Below are 15056 nucleotides of genomic sequence, written 5' to 3' on the forward strand. Positions count from 1 at the left end.
CCGGTGGCCGGTGGCGCGGGGCTGCCAGCGGCCGTTGGCGCGGGGTTGCCGGTGGCCGGTGGCGCGGGGCTGCCGGTGGCCGGTGGCGCATCCGCCAGGCGACTCTTCTCTGCCCATCTCGGTTCTCACCCAATGGCCCGCGCCGCAGCGGCGGGTCAGAGTCGGCTGCCTCTCACGCGCCAAACGCCAGCGACGCGCGCACGGCCGGCCCGCTCTATCGTTCTGAAGCGGACTGGGCGACTCTGCCGCCGACCGAGGCCTCTCCCGCGAAGATAACGCGAGCGGTGGCGGCCGGGCCGCCAGAGGCGCGCACACACAGTCGCCATGGCAAAAGCTGCCAGGCGCCGGGGCCTCCTCTGACAACAGTCCCGGCCGCGGTTCCGTTCTGGGTCATTAGTCTAGCCGTGCCCGGATGCCGGCTGGCGGAGCTGACTGATGACTCCCTGACGCAGCGCCCAGATGGCGTACTTGGTATCACGACGTCCGAGGCATCAGCAACACGCAAAAATCCGACTTCTGTGTACGACAATAATCAAAAGGTTTCCGAAATAACGCCCCAGCAGCAGTCACACATCGTAAATAGCCAGAAGACCAATCCTCGTCGCCGCACACTTAACTGCGAAATCTGACCACCGAGGCGAACTAGCGGATCTACATTGCAAACGCCGCATCACGGTCAGTAAACCGTGCAGCCGAAAACCAAGCAGCTACGTGATCAGCACATCACAAAGCGCAGAGCAGTATTTTGTATGCATGGTATCCGGGCCAAGGATTACCGAGAGCAGATATGTCACCGGACGCCCGGGCCGGGACCTCGGTCAGGCACACCACAAAAGCGGCTGCGCGTGCGCAGACACAATCGAGCTGTGTGAATGGGAGCGCGGTCAGCCGCAAAGGTCTGCCGCCGCTACTACCCGAGGCTACGGACCAACGCAGTCAAGGGCACCGACCTGCACACGTCCTGAGACAAGACCGAGGCCGGCAGGGACGGGCGCGGCCGCGCGTCGGCACACCTCCCCACTGGCTCTCACTTCGGGCAGCCGCCAGTTGTTGGCACATCTCCCCACTGGCTCTCACCTCAGGCAGCCGCCAGTTGTTGGCGCGGATGGCGTCCAATTCGTCCATCATCGAGTTGATGTGCTGCACCTGGATGAGCACCATGTCCCAGAAGCCCTGTAGGTCGTCGCCGGTGGTCGGGAATGGGTCATCGGCCGGCGGCTTCTGTCGGAGCGAGCGGGAACAGAACGTCAGCGGTGGCCACACCGGTCGCCGCAGATGGCGGACGGGCCGCGGGTCTGGCCATCACGAGTACACACGCACACGCACGCGCCCACAATCCGGCCGACTCCGCGCTGGCCCGGTCGGCTGACACGGCGCGCCACAGCAGCTGGACGGCACTACCGTCCCGGGGAGGGGGAGGGGGAGGGGGAGGGGGAGGGGGCTGAGTTTGAGCTCGCCGAGACAGCGCTGGTGTCCCGGCCAAGCAGACCGCCGTCTCAGCCCCGCCTGGGGCAGGCCCTATCGACCGCCCAATGCCAGCCGAACCGACAACACTCGACCACTGCACCGGCAGACGGCCAATGCTTCATCGACGACGAGCGGTCGGACGCTCCCCCTCGCATCCGTCCCGCCTCAGGCTTCCTATTGACAGGCCGTTAAGGACGGGCGGCTGTCGTCAGACGAGCACTAACAATGTTCTTCTCGCAGAGGCCGCGGAACTGCTGGAACTTCTGCGCGATCAGCAGGTTAGCCTTGCCCTTGGCGGCGCGCACTTTGCCCTCGATCTCGGGCGTCAGCGTGAGCGAGTTCAGATCGTTCTCGGCCTTGGTGGCCAGCGCCAGGATCCGCGTGGTCTCTGCGTCCAGAATCTGTTGGCACAGGTCGCCGGGTCAGTCGAATGGCAAATCATGCCGCTGGGATACACTCACGGAGCGTGCGCGTTTCTCCGCGACCGGCTACGTAAGAACCGAGCCTCAACTGACAAAGCGCTACTTCTCTATAGCTTCCCACTTACCAAGCTACCCAGCGAGCAGACGGAATGCGCCACTTACACACGAGATGCCGCTGCTTGTCTGCAGTAAGCACCAATTACGCCACGCGAGCGGCGCGTAGCAAGATAAGCCAGATAACGAGGAGTACACAATGGGGAAAACCGCAGGACGAAGGCACGTCGAGTCCCTGACATATCGACCAGGGGGCCACCTCACCGTGAAGAAGTATATGCAATTCAGGTGCATGCACCGTTTCACGGCACCCGCAGCTGCCTGACCATCACCACCAAACACCAGATCCGCCAAACGACCGGGCGCGCTCATCCGATAAACACTGGGCGGCCCGAGGAGGGACGGGAACCGGAGGACACTGCACCTTGAGGAACTTATGGCCGGGCTTCTCGGCGTCGGCGTCCGGCCGCTGCGGGTGCGGCTGGCTGAGCGGGCCGGCGGCGGCGCTGATGAGCGGAGGGTCCGCCGCTGTGATGGGAGGCACGGCTGTCTGCGTCGGCGACGTGTCGGCCGGCGGCGGCGGCCGCGGCCGGCTGCCCGCTCTGACGGCCAGCTGCTGACGGAACTCGGGCCGCAGGTGGCGGAAAACGGGCAGACCCGGGCTGGCCGGCGGCGCCTCCGACTCCGGCGCCGCCGCGTCCGCCGCCGGCAGCAGCAGCGGCGGCGGCCGCGGCGCCGCCGTCGGCTCCTGGTCCAGCGACGCCGTCCGGTTGGGCAGCGAGCGGTTCAAGTTGAGCCGCCGGAAGCCCGAGCACAGCGCGCCCGGCCCGTACAGGCGCTCGATGCGCGCCTGGACGAACGAGCGCGACACAGCGCCGTCGGCGCTTGACTCGGCGCAGGCGTGCGTCGGCTCGCCGGCACGCTCCGTGACGCTGACGGTAACGGTGCGCTCCAGCCGCACGGCCCGCACGTGGCCGTTGACGGGCGCCGGTGAGGGCGCGCTGCCGTTCAGCAGTCGCGCGCTCTCGACCCGGCTCTGGCGCAGGTAGCCGCGGTCCACGCTCACACTGCGGCTCTGCTCCAGCTTCTTGAGCGCACGCTGGCTGTCGCGGCCGCGCTCGCCGTCCACCAGATGAAAGCCGTCGCGCAGCTGCTGCTTGATCTGGCTGACGCGGCTGGGGCTGGCGAGCGCAGCGCCGCCTGTCGGGCCGACGTCAGCGCCGCCCGGTGGCGACGAGTCGCGGCTCAGCGAGCGCAGCGAGCGTGCCGGCGAGCTGCCGCGCGACTGCGACAGCTCGCCGTTGCGACCACGCGCCGCGTACCGGTTGAGGTTGCTGTAGCCACTGACACTGCACGAAATGCCGACGTATGAAGGGCGTTTCTGTGGCGCGGCGCCGTTCCGCTCGCCCTCCGAGAGAAGACGCACCGCCTGCTTCACAACCTCGGAGCTCTTCATCGACGTTTTGAGCGTGTGCGTTTCCTGCAGCAGCCGCTGAGACATGTTGTTGACCACGGCGCGGTCCACTTGATCTGCAGCCAATGAATATCTGGTCAGTCATCTACAGCCCACACGGTATGATCGCATACGTCAAGTTCCGCGCGACTGCGAACGAACCCTTCCGCTCGGCATGCGGCAACAGTCAGCGCCAGTCGAGCTGCTCGGTCGCAAAACCTTGTTTACGCAGCCGGCGCCGCCCGTTGGCCATTGATTGATCCTCACCTACACTTGCGAAGTCAAGTTAGCTGGCGGAAATGCGCACCAGCTTCACTAACCCGGCAGCACACGTCCTCTCATTTGCTAACAGCAACGAGACTGACGCGGGTAACCTCCGGGAGAGAATGCTGTGCTCTGTCAGTCGGTGTTGGGGTAGCAAAAGACTCACCCTGGCCGCAGCCATTTGTTCGCAATTCCTCCTGAGCGTCCATTATTATTCTAGTGGAGGCCAGCTGTGGGCCCCGGACTACCTCCTTTTCCGAAAACCTGCAACAAAGAAACACCGACGTGCACTTGCACAAGATCCCTGCCGTCAAAACAAAACTGGTTGAGAGCTCATAATCCTGGCAACAAGGAATACGAGCCATTCAAGGAAAACACAGACCGGCCCCCGCGTCCCAGTCACGTGCCTGCAACCGTGAGCAGCATGACACGGTGGAACACTCGCCATGACAGCCGAGCATGTAGCGGGTGCCGACACGGGCGCCGGCGCTGCCGATACTTGTCCGCAGCTCGCCTCTACTGACCGGCGGACTGTGCGCCGTGGCGGGGTCGACCGTCCGGCCGTCAGCTGGCGTGCACGACCGGTGCCCGCGCTGTCCCAGACCGCCGAACCAGCACGGCACACGAGCGGAGGCACGGCCGGCCGCGCCACATCGGTGTCGGACCGGGCGCCGCCGCCCTCTGAGCCGAGGCACGGCCGGCCGCGCCACATTGGTGTCGGACCGGGCGCCGCCGCCCTCTGAGCCGAGGCACGGCCGGACGCGCCACATCGGTGTCGGACCGGGCGCTGCCGCTTTCTGAGCCGAGGCACGGCCGGCCGCGCCACATCGGTGTCGGACCGGGCGCCGCTGCCGCTCTCTGAGCCGAGGCACGGCCGGCCGCGCCACATCGGTGTCGGACCGGGCGCCGCTGCCGCTCTCTGAGCCGAGGCACGGCCGGCCGCGCCACATCGGTGTCGGGCCGGGCGCCGCTGCCGCTCTCTGAGCCGAGGCACGGCCGGCCGCGCCACATCGGTGTCGGGCCGGGCGCCGCCGCCCTCTGGGCGGTCCCAGCTGGCGGCGACGGGCGGGCCAGCACCGAGCCGGCGGCCGTCCGATCCACGCTCCACCCTCTCCCTGGTCGCGGCGCCACTCGTTGGTCCGGGAGGCGCCACATGCTGCGAGACGGGGCACGTGACCCATGTCACGTGGTGAGGGGCGCGATGCCTAATGACGTCGGGGCTTAACGATAGCAATGCTGACGGGATACGTGTGCGCAAACTCCCAAGCGAGGGACGCGCTTTACTGCCTACCCAGCCCCCATAAAGGCCGTGGTCATCTTTTTATCATTTCGTGTGGGGAGAGGCGCCTGGTGATAAGTCTTTACTTTTCCACCAATCGACGTGAATCACGCATTTCACCAGATATAAATGGCATCGCCAGGAATCGACGAACGAAACCAATTAGCGGGCTCCACCATTTGTTTCAATTAGAACACAATAATCTGTGGTCAGGGTTGGCACACCAGCTTCACGGGCCACCGAACCCACCTCCACACCATAGCTAAATATGGCAATCATCAATTATAATTGGCAATTTGTGGTGCTTTAATGCTGACCATACCATGAGAACCAATTAAATGGAGTATCAGGAGGAAGCTATTCCGAAACATAGATTCGTATCTCATAAAGCACCATCAAACACACACAAGTGACCAAATTGATTTAAGTTAATAATGAGTGCAAGAAAAAAAGGTGGATTGATCTTCTGATGTGGCATACAAAAACCAGCTTGATCGATGAGACTCGCTGATCAGTCAACTGAATGCCTTCACACCTTTGTTGGCATTACCACACAGTACATTTCATAATGTGAACAATCAGAAATAGGTATGATCAAGTAGCATAAAAGCTGCAAAGATCACAAAGGAATATTCCCAACACTCGGGGATTAAAACCAAGACACATGAGATGTGAGACACAGCTACCTGTCCTCAAATTTTGCACACCAAAGTATTTTTTAGAAATCCCAAATGTCAAATCATAATGATAAGTGACCTACTGTTCATTGGTGTTTTCGGGCACAGTCGACCACCATGTTACTACTACTACTACTACTACTACTATGATAAGTGACCTAAAACCAATCCAAAAACAAACTCACTTTCACCTTCCCTAAGCTAAATAACACCTAATTGTTGCCAGTAATTAGTTCTAGTAACTCTTAATGACACTGAAGAAGGTTCCGCCAGCCCTGTGGCAGGAGCCTAACACACCTACACTGATCAGGTATGCCCTGCTGCCATTGCATGCACAGGCCTTTGAAATAACACTCACAGTACCCCACATAGGTCTACCCTGTATTTGGCAGCTCTCAGGTGAGCAGTATGATACCTTCATACAAACCATATTTCAACAGTCAGTATGTCCTATTCAAGTTTTGCATGGCTGTCTGCACATCCACTGACAAGAATGTATGGTTTACTTTTGTCTTTAGGATTTGGTTCATGTAGCACATACTATGGTTGGTGTTTAACCAGCTGAGGTCAACCTGCATGAGCTATGGGCTACAATGACTCACCAACAAGAGTCATATCATGTAAATTATGAATTGACAGTTAACATGAGCTTTCCTGCCTTTTCCATAATTTGCTGGCAACCATCCCACAGTTTCTGAACAGTTAGCTGCAACCAGCATGATCACATACCATGTAACTTAGCTACCTCAGATATGTACAAAATTTGGATTATTATAATGTGACAAGGCATGATCTCTCAAACAAGCTGCTATTTTACTGTCTTTGGAGAATGTGCTTTGACTGGTGTAACTGTATCTGATGATGCTGAGCATCTAGCAGCTTTAGAGTCCTGTATTGTCAATTGGCTGAATATATACCCCTAACAATACACATCTCTGCTGTTGCAAGTCGGAACAGGCAAAAAGACAGGTGTTTTGCAACCAACAAAGGCTGAATAGAGCATATGTTGTCCCACCATATACAAAGTAACTGGAACGGGCATGACTGGAATGAACTAAAACTGGAGATAGAGCACTTAACTTCTACTCATGCTCATACTGACATCCTGACATGAGTGCCCACTAGTTTCACTTATGCAATAATCTGAAAGTGGAAAAGTTAAGAGGTACTTGTGAGGAAGTTCCAGCAAACATGTAGCATACATCCCCTTTGAAATCAATAGTGAGCTTATCAGTACTTATGGCATATCATTCTATATCATATCTGCAAACAATTGACTTATATATCAGCCACTAAGTTAGCAACCAGCCCTGGAATCTAACACAGCTGCCACATGATCACAATATTGCCAAGGGCACTGCCACAAGTCAGGTTGTGATGGATTTCTTAAAAATTGTGTTAAAAACCTTTTGCCAGTTACTTGCAAGCCGCATCATTTTATCTGCTTGCCTCTATCCTCAAGTGGTCCAGAATTGAGCTGTGAACACTTAGAAAATGCGTGGCAGACACATGGACATGCATGTTGGAAATTTCAGCCACATGACTTGCTTGGTGGTGGTTCTAAATGGTGGTGAGATGAACAAGCTGAAACAAGGCTGTCCTGTCAAAGCCCTGCTGACTATACTGAAATTCTAAAGGAAAAGTGTTATGTCAAACTTGATTAACTTAAATGGGATGGTGGGATCAAGGTTTTCAACTTTGCTTGACGGGCTCTGGGCACAAAACCATGTTGCAACGAGCCATGTAATAATGATTGCTCTCTACGCACACACAGTTTAGTGAGACAGATGAAACTTTAGATGGTAAATGAGATTAGGAGAAGGGACCTAACCATCCCATCTAAATCTGGGCAAAATTTCATGTGACCCCATGGGGAGGCAGGGAAGAAAACCATATGCAAACTACAGTTATACTATTCACAACTTGCATAATCCAGCCATCACCAGTCTTAAAAAACACTGATATGCTTTGTAAAACACGGTATGCTGTAATTTAGTATAAAAATAAAGGTATGTTTCTGAACAAATTATAACTTCTTGAAATCCATGCAACATTTTTGTTCAAATGGTTTAGTGTATTTTGGCCAGTCACAGAATTGCAGGTTTAATAAAAAAAATTTGTGGCAGCTGCTTTACCGCAAAAACTGTTGTGTCACTAGCATGCATCATGACCTTTGATTTATTTATTAATCAAATGTATGGCATAAACCGGCAGCCCAAAAGGGCATGCCAAACAAACTTATAGAATAAGAATATTGAAACCGAAATGCTAATGTTGACACATTGGAACATAACATGCCTCTATCACGGGCTAAATTCAACCATGAGCGGACACTCATAGATTACAGTTTTTACAGAAGATTAGAACGACCTTTCGAAAAAACGCCGTTCCTGGCCCCAGTGGCAAAACCCACCCCATGACGCATTCATGTTGACGATGCGAAATTACAGCGTTTCTAGCGACGCTGCCAAGATTTAGCATACACACCATCAGAACAAGTACTGTAAAACCCAAGCTAACATACGTACGGAATAATACAGCCTGGCCGGTGTCCACTTATTTGGTACTATAAGCAATGATAACGCTCATCACCCCCAAAACCGCAAACCCAGCCTCAACACAGCTATGCTGAATAACGGGGCGAGGCCCCAGCCGAGTAACGCCGCGCTACGTGCGCCACCGCCGCAGTCAGCAGTAGAGATGGGTAATGCACAGAATACTTGCTGTTTCACCAGTTGAGTAAGTACGTCAATCCCCGTGCTCTGCTTGTACATACGCATTCTAAGAAAGATTGCAACCATAATCATTAGTTTAAGTAACACAGACAGGGTCCTTGTCTTGCCGACCAGAGACCTTAAGGAATTTGCGACACTTGAAACCAGGGACAATCCAAAGCCCAGCCCATCTGTACAGCTGCTGGGACCGGTAGACTGTGTCGTACCTTCCTCCCTGGGAGGGAGCAGCCATCGTCATTACAGCTGGGAGTGTCATCACCACAGGCTGGTCATGAAATTATATTTTCTTTCGCTGTCCCCGTGGCCTTCGGGTGTTTTTTTACCATGCTGTTCATTGCAGGGTGGGGTGAAATGGAATTTGGCAACATCATTACAACCAAACATCATTAACCCATCATTAACCAATCAACCATCATTACTCAGCATCATGTTCCCCAATGGTGCTAAGCAATAATCAGTTGCGTTCAGCAACTCATAATCAACCATTCGTATTGAGCAGCACATGTATTGGATAGAGAGTAAAAACAGACTGCTTCAAATACAAACATTAAAATCGCTGTAAAAGTAACAGTGAGGATCAGTTTGTTCTAGCTATGGTGTAAAAAATGAATGTGCTATTAATTGGACAGTCACGCGCGTGTTTATTATTATACTGTCGTTGCGCACCAGAGATGCGCGTGAATTTTCATTGAATAGATGTATGTCATATCATGTCGGCCAGTTTAATTTCACGAGGGTAGTTTTTTCATCAGCATAATTAAAAGATAAATAACCAGCCTTCAACACAAGTTTGACTTAAATGTATAATATTGCGCATTATTAAATGGGATTATTATCTTCCGCGCACGGTGAAATAATTCTCCCTTGCAGTCAAAAAGTTCGAAATTACATAAGTTGTTAAGTGCATTTGCGAGGGGCATTATTCACATAGGTAAGACAGAAGTAATAGCTGATTCCCCGAAGAAAAATTAGGAAAATGGAGACTATGAAGATGGAGTTGCCGAAAATTCAACCCATCTATGATGGGTTGATATTTCGGCAGCATGCCCCTATCGAAAATATGATTTTTGACTCATGACTTTTGCCATTATTTTGATAAAGGCATGTTGCGGAAATATCAAACCATCTATATCTCCATTCCCCTATTGTTTCTCCGAGGAATAAGGCCATTACTACTGTCTTATCGAAAAGCTGGACTCAATTCCTAATCGTTGAATTCCTGCAACGGCAAAAAAACACAGTTAAGCATTTAATACAACTTTTCCGCTAAATGGCAGTCATGCAGCTATCCGAGCTTGACTATTGCTTACTTGCGTTGTAGGAAACTAGGCAGAGTTAACAGATATTGCCTTTGTCCGAACCAATTAGGTTGCAACGCGTGAAATACTCGTGCAAAGAGCCATATTGCCGTGCTGACAAAGCAATCGTGGTGGCGGAAGCACGACTTCGGTAGAGCGCTGATTTTAAAATGGCCACATTGGTGATGTGGCGGAACGCGCGGTGGTAGGTTCGCTTTCCAGAACAAGTGTTTGTACATGGTTCGTCAGAGGGTCATTTGACCTTTGGCTTGATAGGGTCAGCCTGCTCGTAGGGCAGCCGACAGTCGTGTAGTCGCTTTGCACGGTAAAGGCCCTCTCGTGCTATTTAGATAAGGGACCGATACAAAATGGATTCGTTGAACGTGCTTTACAATAATTGGATAGAGGGCTCGGAATGCTGCCGATGCATTATTTTCAGCACGCAATCAGGTTAAAAATCCGTCCCAGCAATTTCTAAATTTCCTTATTGTTTCTCATTTTGTTGTTGAACTGGACCTATATTCTGAACTAGCGATACCGCACCCATCTAGAACATGTCTTTAGATTTCGTTTCCATGTGAGACCTTGCATCAAAGCAATTCGGGTCTCAGAGTAATACAATGTTAGGCCTTAGCCCACCATGGGTAGCGGATCACTTAGTCATCGTTCGACATGAAAGAGGCCACAAGGCGGGTGAATCAGTGGTATCAATATAATGTCAGTTTGTGGGGAGAACAAACGTGTGGGCTCGTGTTCGATAAACAACAAAAATTGTGAGATATAAAATGGTTCACACCCTAAAGTAAAAGGTTATCCCACATTTCGGGAAATAGTTTTGAAGTTGTGGAATCAAGTTACCCGCCGCACCCTCCATGGCGACGGTAATACCAGGAAGGATCAAAAGAGATAGTATTGCGTAATGGCTTAACGTTTTTCCACGGTTTTGCAATATTGTAGCAAAAAATACTGAAGGGCCCAGAATAACATTGCGGGGGAGGGGGGCAATTAGACATTGGGGTCCCAGAGCCCTCACAAAGGAACACAAATCGACACCTGTGCAGGGTCCTGTTTATGCGGGACGAGCGTAAGCGCTAAAGGGTGTAAAAATGGTGCACGGTTTAAGGGATGTTCCAGTTCTGAAGATATGGAAGCAAGCATCAGACATGATGAAAAAGACTGCTTTGGACAAAAATATCTATTGAGCACTTGCGCTCCTCCATATGGCATTGCTTGATTGAGTCATGGAAAGTTTGTGGGCAGCGCCTGCTTGTAGTTCTTCAACCTCCCAAGGGATGGCAGCACGGGCTGGAAGTGTTCGCTGAGCCGCATATCGCTATATGCTCGTGTTCCGGCCTCTTTTTCATGGTGTTTTTGCATATCCATCCGTGAGTTTAAGATATTGGCTTGTACTCACACGTACGATGATGGCGCCATTTCTAAGTTGCTCGATTTCGAGTCTTTTTCGTCATAGCTAGGGAGAATTTGTTACTTCTTGTCTTATGCAGTGCAAAACATGTATTTCTTGTCAGAATTTTGCGTAGCTGATACTACATTAGTAGAGAGCCGATTGACGGTCCGTTGTATGTGAAAATCGTGCTCACGAACGTGGGGTATGAGCGACTAGACAAATATATTTGTCTTAACCTCGAACGGCTCACGGTTAATGAAATGATAGGATTTGGATGACGTTAATGTGGCGTCATGGATGCCTTAACCTTAGAATAGTGTGAGCAAAATAGTTAACATATATTTGTGGGTGGGTAGTCCAGAAACTAGGAGGTTTTAGGTCTTAATAAGGGCAGGACTGTGAGCTGCACTTAATGATATTCAAGATGGCTATTTCAGTTCAAAACCCCATGCAAATGTAGATCGCTCCGTTTAAGTATGCGCTGAGACGGTTACCAAGTAAGTAAAATTTATATTCAGAAGGATGTCATTGCGGACGACGCGCCCTAAAACGTCAGTTAACAACAACAGCAAACTCAAAAATATTCAGCGAACTTTCGATTGACCTGAAAATCTCTACACAGATGTAGCATAAATTTCGGGTTGTAATGAGTACGAAACCACGACCGACATGTACCTCCCGTAAGTTCTATTTCTATCCCCGATTAACGGACCTGCAACGGGTTTAAGGTCATATCATTTCCAACATCGCAAAACTTGCGCGAAAAAAAAACATTGACCTGAACAACACAAGGACAATGAGGCTGAGACCGGCAAGACCCATTATGATAAAGGTCCATAGAAACTTTAAGGCGCAAATATGGACCTGAACAAGACTCTGGATTGGGAACATGTTGAGCTGCCAATGTATTGCGCTCTTGGCCCAACGCTGATTTGACACGCAGGTAAAATTTGATCCATAACTTTGACATGACTTTATCCAGACATAGTTGGAGCGCGAGTGATGTAAGCCAACGGATGCACTCATACAGGTGAGATCAGACCAAGTAAAAAAGGCATTGGTTATATTCAAAACGTGGTTACGTCTATGAAGCTGAGCCGGCATTTTTTATGAATAAATATGAAATTGACCAAGCACCCGCCAATTTCAGTAGCCCAAAACAGCGCCAATGATCCTGCAGATGCATTAACCCATCCTGGTTATCCGTATTATTGATCCATATTTCTGAAGCCATCTCCACATCAGGTCGAGCGTCCTCCCCATCGGGACAGGGGCTTGCTCGGCTGGAGCCATCTTCCCATATCCCCATCTTCCCATCAGGAGACGTGTCCTCTCCTACTCCCCATCGCGACAGGGACCTCCTCCAAGTCATGGAAAGAGCCTCCTCTTAACCCGAAAGGGGCCTTCTGCCTTGCTAAATTATGACCGCATCCGTCATGACCAGGTTCTTGTGTCGTGGGGTACGATGGAGAGACAGAGCACGTCACACATAGTCCACCCAGCGTTACTGATGGCTTGGAAGCTACTGGCAGCCCTAATTAAAGAAAATGGTCGACAGCATGTACTCCTTTATTTTAGAGCCATTTCGTGCTCTTAGGGCTGTCAAGTGGATTGCTCACAAAACATTCTGATATTTGTTGTTTTGGCTTCAGCGTTCCAGCGGTATGGCGAGCCCAATGTTGTTAGCATTATGTTCTTTACGACATCTACTGCAAACACATCGTGTTCATAACATTATGTTGCGATAAAACGGGTTCACATAAAACTTCACGAATAAAGACGCACCGGACACGATTCTTGCAGGCTCCTGAGGGCCCCACTGGGTTGGCGTTGTTCACTTCATTCCACTGAGAAGCTTTATGTTCCAGGCTGGTATTGATTCATTTCTAGTAGTCTTCTTCCCCTTGCGTTGTATACCCGCTGATGGCCCATTTCCCTCGACACGTTCATATCACCCGAAGTGTGCACATTTCGTGTTTTTATTATGCATGCAACCAGACTAGGCTTGTGGAAAACATAATGGGTGCGCCTCTTTAGGAACCTAGCCATTTGCAGAACCCCGCGATCAATGAGATCCCCCTGTGCGTAATAAGCTCACCGTGTGGCTGCAAACTTGCCACCTCAAAAATCGTCCAAGTCTCCGCAGTGCTGCGCGTCCCAGCTATCCGGGATCTCTACAGTATAAGGCACGCACCGTGTCCTCTCCCGCCACGGAAGGGGCCTGCTGACGTATCTTGGCCCTCCTTCACACAAAAGCCATGCCTTATTGGGACCGCCTCTCGTTCGCGACAGAGATTCCCTTTGATGGTCAATGGGATTTCCTCCTGGTCGGAGCAGCGGCCTCCTGTTGTACCGAGGTGTGAAACAACCTAGCTCATCTGTACGTGACCAAGCCGTCTGCTGTGCTGGGATGAAGCCCCTCCTCGGCCTCCCTGATCGTGTAGTGGCTTTCAATCACTTACGTGATTACGCTATTGTGGTATCATCCTATCCAAGTCCTGTCGCGCAATCACTCCAGATCATATCGGAGCCGTTTACTACTAGGGTCACTTCTTGATCAGTCCGTCACGCTGTTGGTCCTGACCGCATCATGACCACTGGCCAGGGGCGTAGTTTCAAAAAATGAGCTGGGGGAGGGGGTGACTAAACGGTAAAAGTGACCCAACGCATCTAAAAAATACGGCAACAAGCAGGCTTCTCCTGACATTTTGCCCACTTCCTTCCAAAAGCTGGCGGCTAGAACCCAAGTTGGGGTTGGGGGAAGGGCTGAAGCCCTCCCCCTCCAACTGAAAAGGAAATTGCATCGTGGCCACTGACCATGTACCCTAGACCTATCATGTATTTGGGGACAATCTAAGATATTAGAGTGAGCTTAAGTATATGCTCGTTAAGGTACCACGCACGCACGCACGCATGCACACACGCACGCATGTACGCACGCACGCACGCACACACCTTTTGTGCGCTCTCATCCGCCGCTGTCAAAACTACCGCGTTCGCACTGCATAGTGGAAGTGGGAAGTGCGGAGGTAAGTTTGGGTATTTAATGTTGACAACACAGAAACGTCGAAGACCGCTAAAGGCCTGCGACACGGACGGAGTTACTCTGACACAGAACGGAGCGGAGTTAACACTCCTCTACCTGTACAAACGCGCACACCTTTGTTTTTTATGGTGATGGCGTTTCTGCCCCGTACAGTTTTTGATGGCATCGGATGGGAGGTGTTTGTCGCTCTCAGCGCTGAGTAGCGCAGAGCGATACGTGGAGCGAGAAACAGCAGGTCAGTTGCGGACAGGCTCGGCTGCGTGGCGTCAGGCGGGTGTCACGGACATGTCTCGGGATGCGCTGAGCGGAGTCACCAGGCTATGCTGGGGTCGCAGAAGGAGTGACGGCATGGCAGAACAGGCGTCGGTGATACTCATAGCCTCGCACCGAAACGCAACCGCAAAATGCTGACATTGTTTTCTAAGTGTGCGTACTTGCTTCTACGATAAGGTTGCGTCCGCTGATTTGGAAACCGGGAAAGCCGAGAGCCCTTCGGAGACAGACCGTGCCAAGCAAGATTTGGCGGATGTACATACGAAACAATGCCATAAATCCGGCTCCGGCGAGCCGCGTGCATCGCGTTAACAGCGCACCGCCCGGCACCCCAGGGCCTCCGTGCCTTAACTCTGACGGCAGCTTCATCTGGGAACGAGCACGGCTTGATTCGAAATCATGAACCGGTGAAGGTCCGCAGAATCGATCCCATGCCATCCGACAATCAAGTAAACAGCGTGAAATTTGCAAAACATCACGACCCCTAAGATACTCTCGTCCGCATCCGATAAGGGAGGAGCTCAGACCTGGATGACCACCCCTCGTGCGTCTCTGGTCAAAATAAGTGTGCATGACCACCATAAGAATGCCTTGCCTTTATGAGGGAGCTTCAAGCGATGCATGGTAAAAAACGCGCATGTGCCATGCCAACAAAAACACCGCCATAGTGATAGCGAGCG

The 15056-nt window shown here is 52.2% G+C and overlaps 1 protein-coding gene across 2 annotated transcripts in view; it reads right to left on the reverse strand.

The window, feature by feature from the left end:
- LOC119111741 (uncharacterized) overlaps positions 1–15056 on the reverse strand; it is a 45715-nt gene that overhangs the window by 6984 nt on the left and 23675 nt on the right. For both annotated transcript variants that reach the window (XM_037235540.1, XM_037235541.1), the window contains 4 exons: positions 3827–3924; positions 2368–3473; positions 1692–1868; positions 1078–1221 (listed from right to left, as the gene is read on the reverse strand). In XM_037235540.1, coding sequence (XP_037091435.1) covers positions 1078–1221; positions 1692–1868; positions 2368–3473; positions 3827–3924 — 1525 coding nt within the window. The remainder of the gene's footprint in view (positions 1–1077; positions 1222–1691; positions 1869–2367; positions 3474–3826; positions 3925–15056) is intronic.

The sequence above is a fragment of the Pollicipes pollicipes genome, unplaced genomic scaffold (assembly GCF_011947565.3).
Source record: "Pollicipes pollicipes isolate AB1234 unplaced genomic scaffold, Ppol_2.1 Scaffold_7261;HRSCAF=8764_pilon_pilon_pilon, whole genome shotgun sequence".
Taxonomy (NCBI): Eukaryota; Metazoa; Arthropoda; class Thecostraca; order Pollicipedomorpha; family Pollicipedidae; genus Pollicipes; species Pollicipes pollicipes.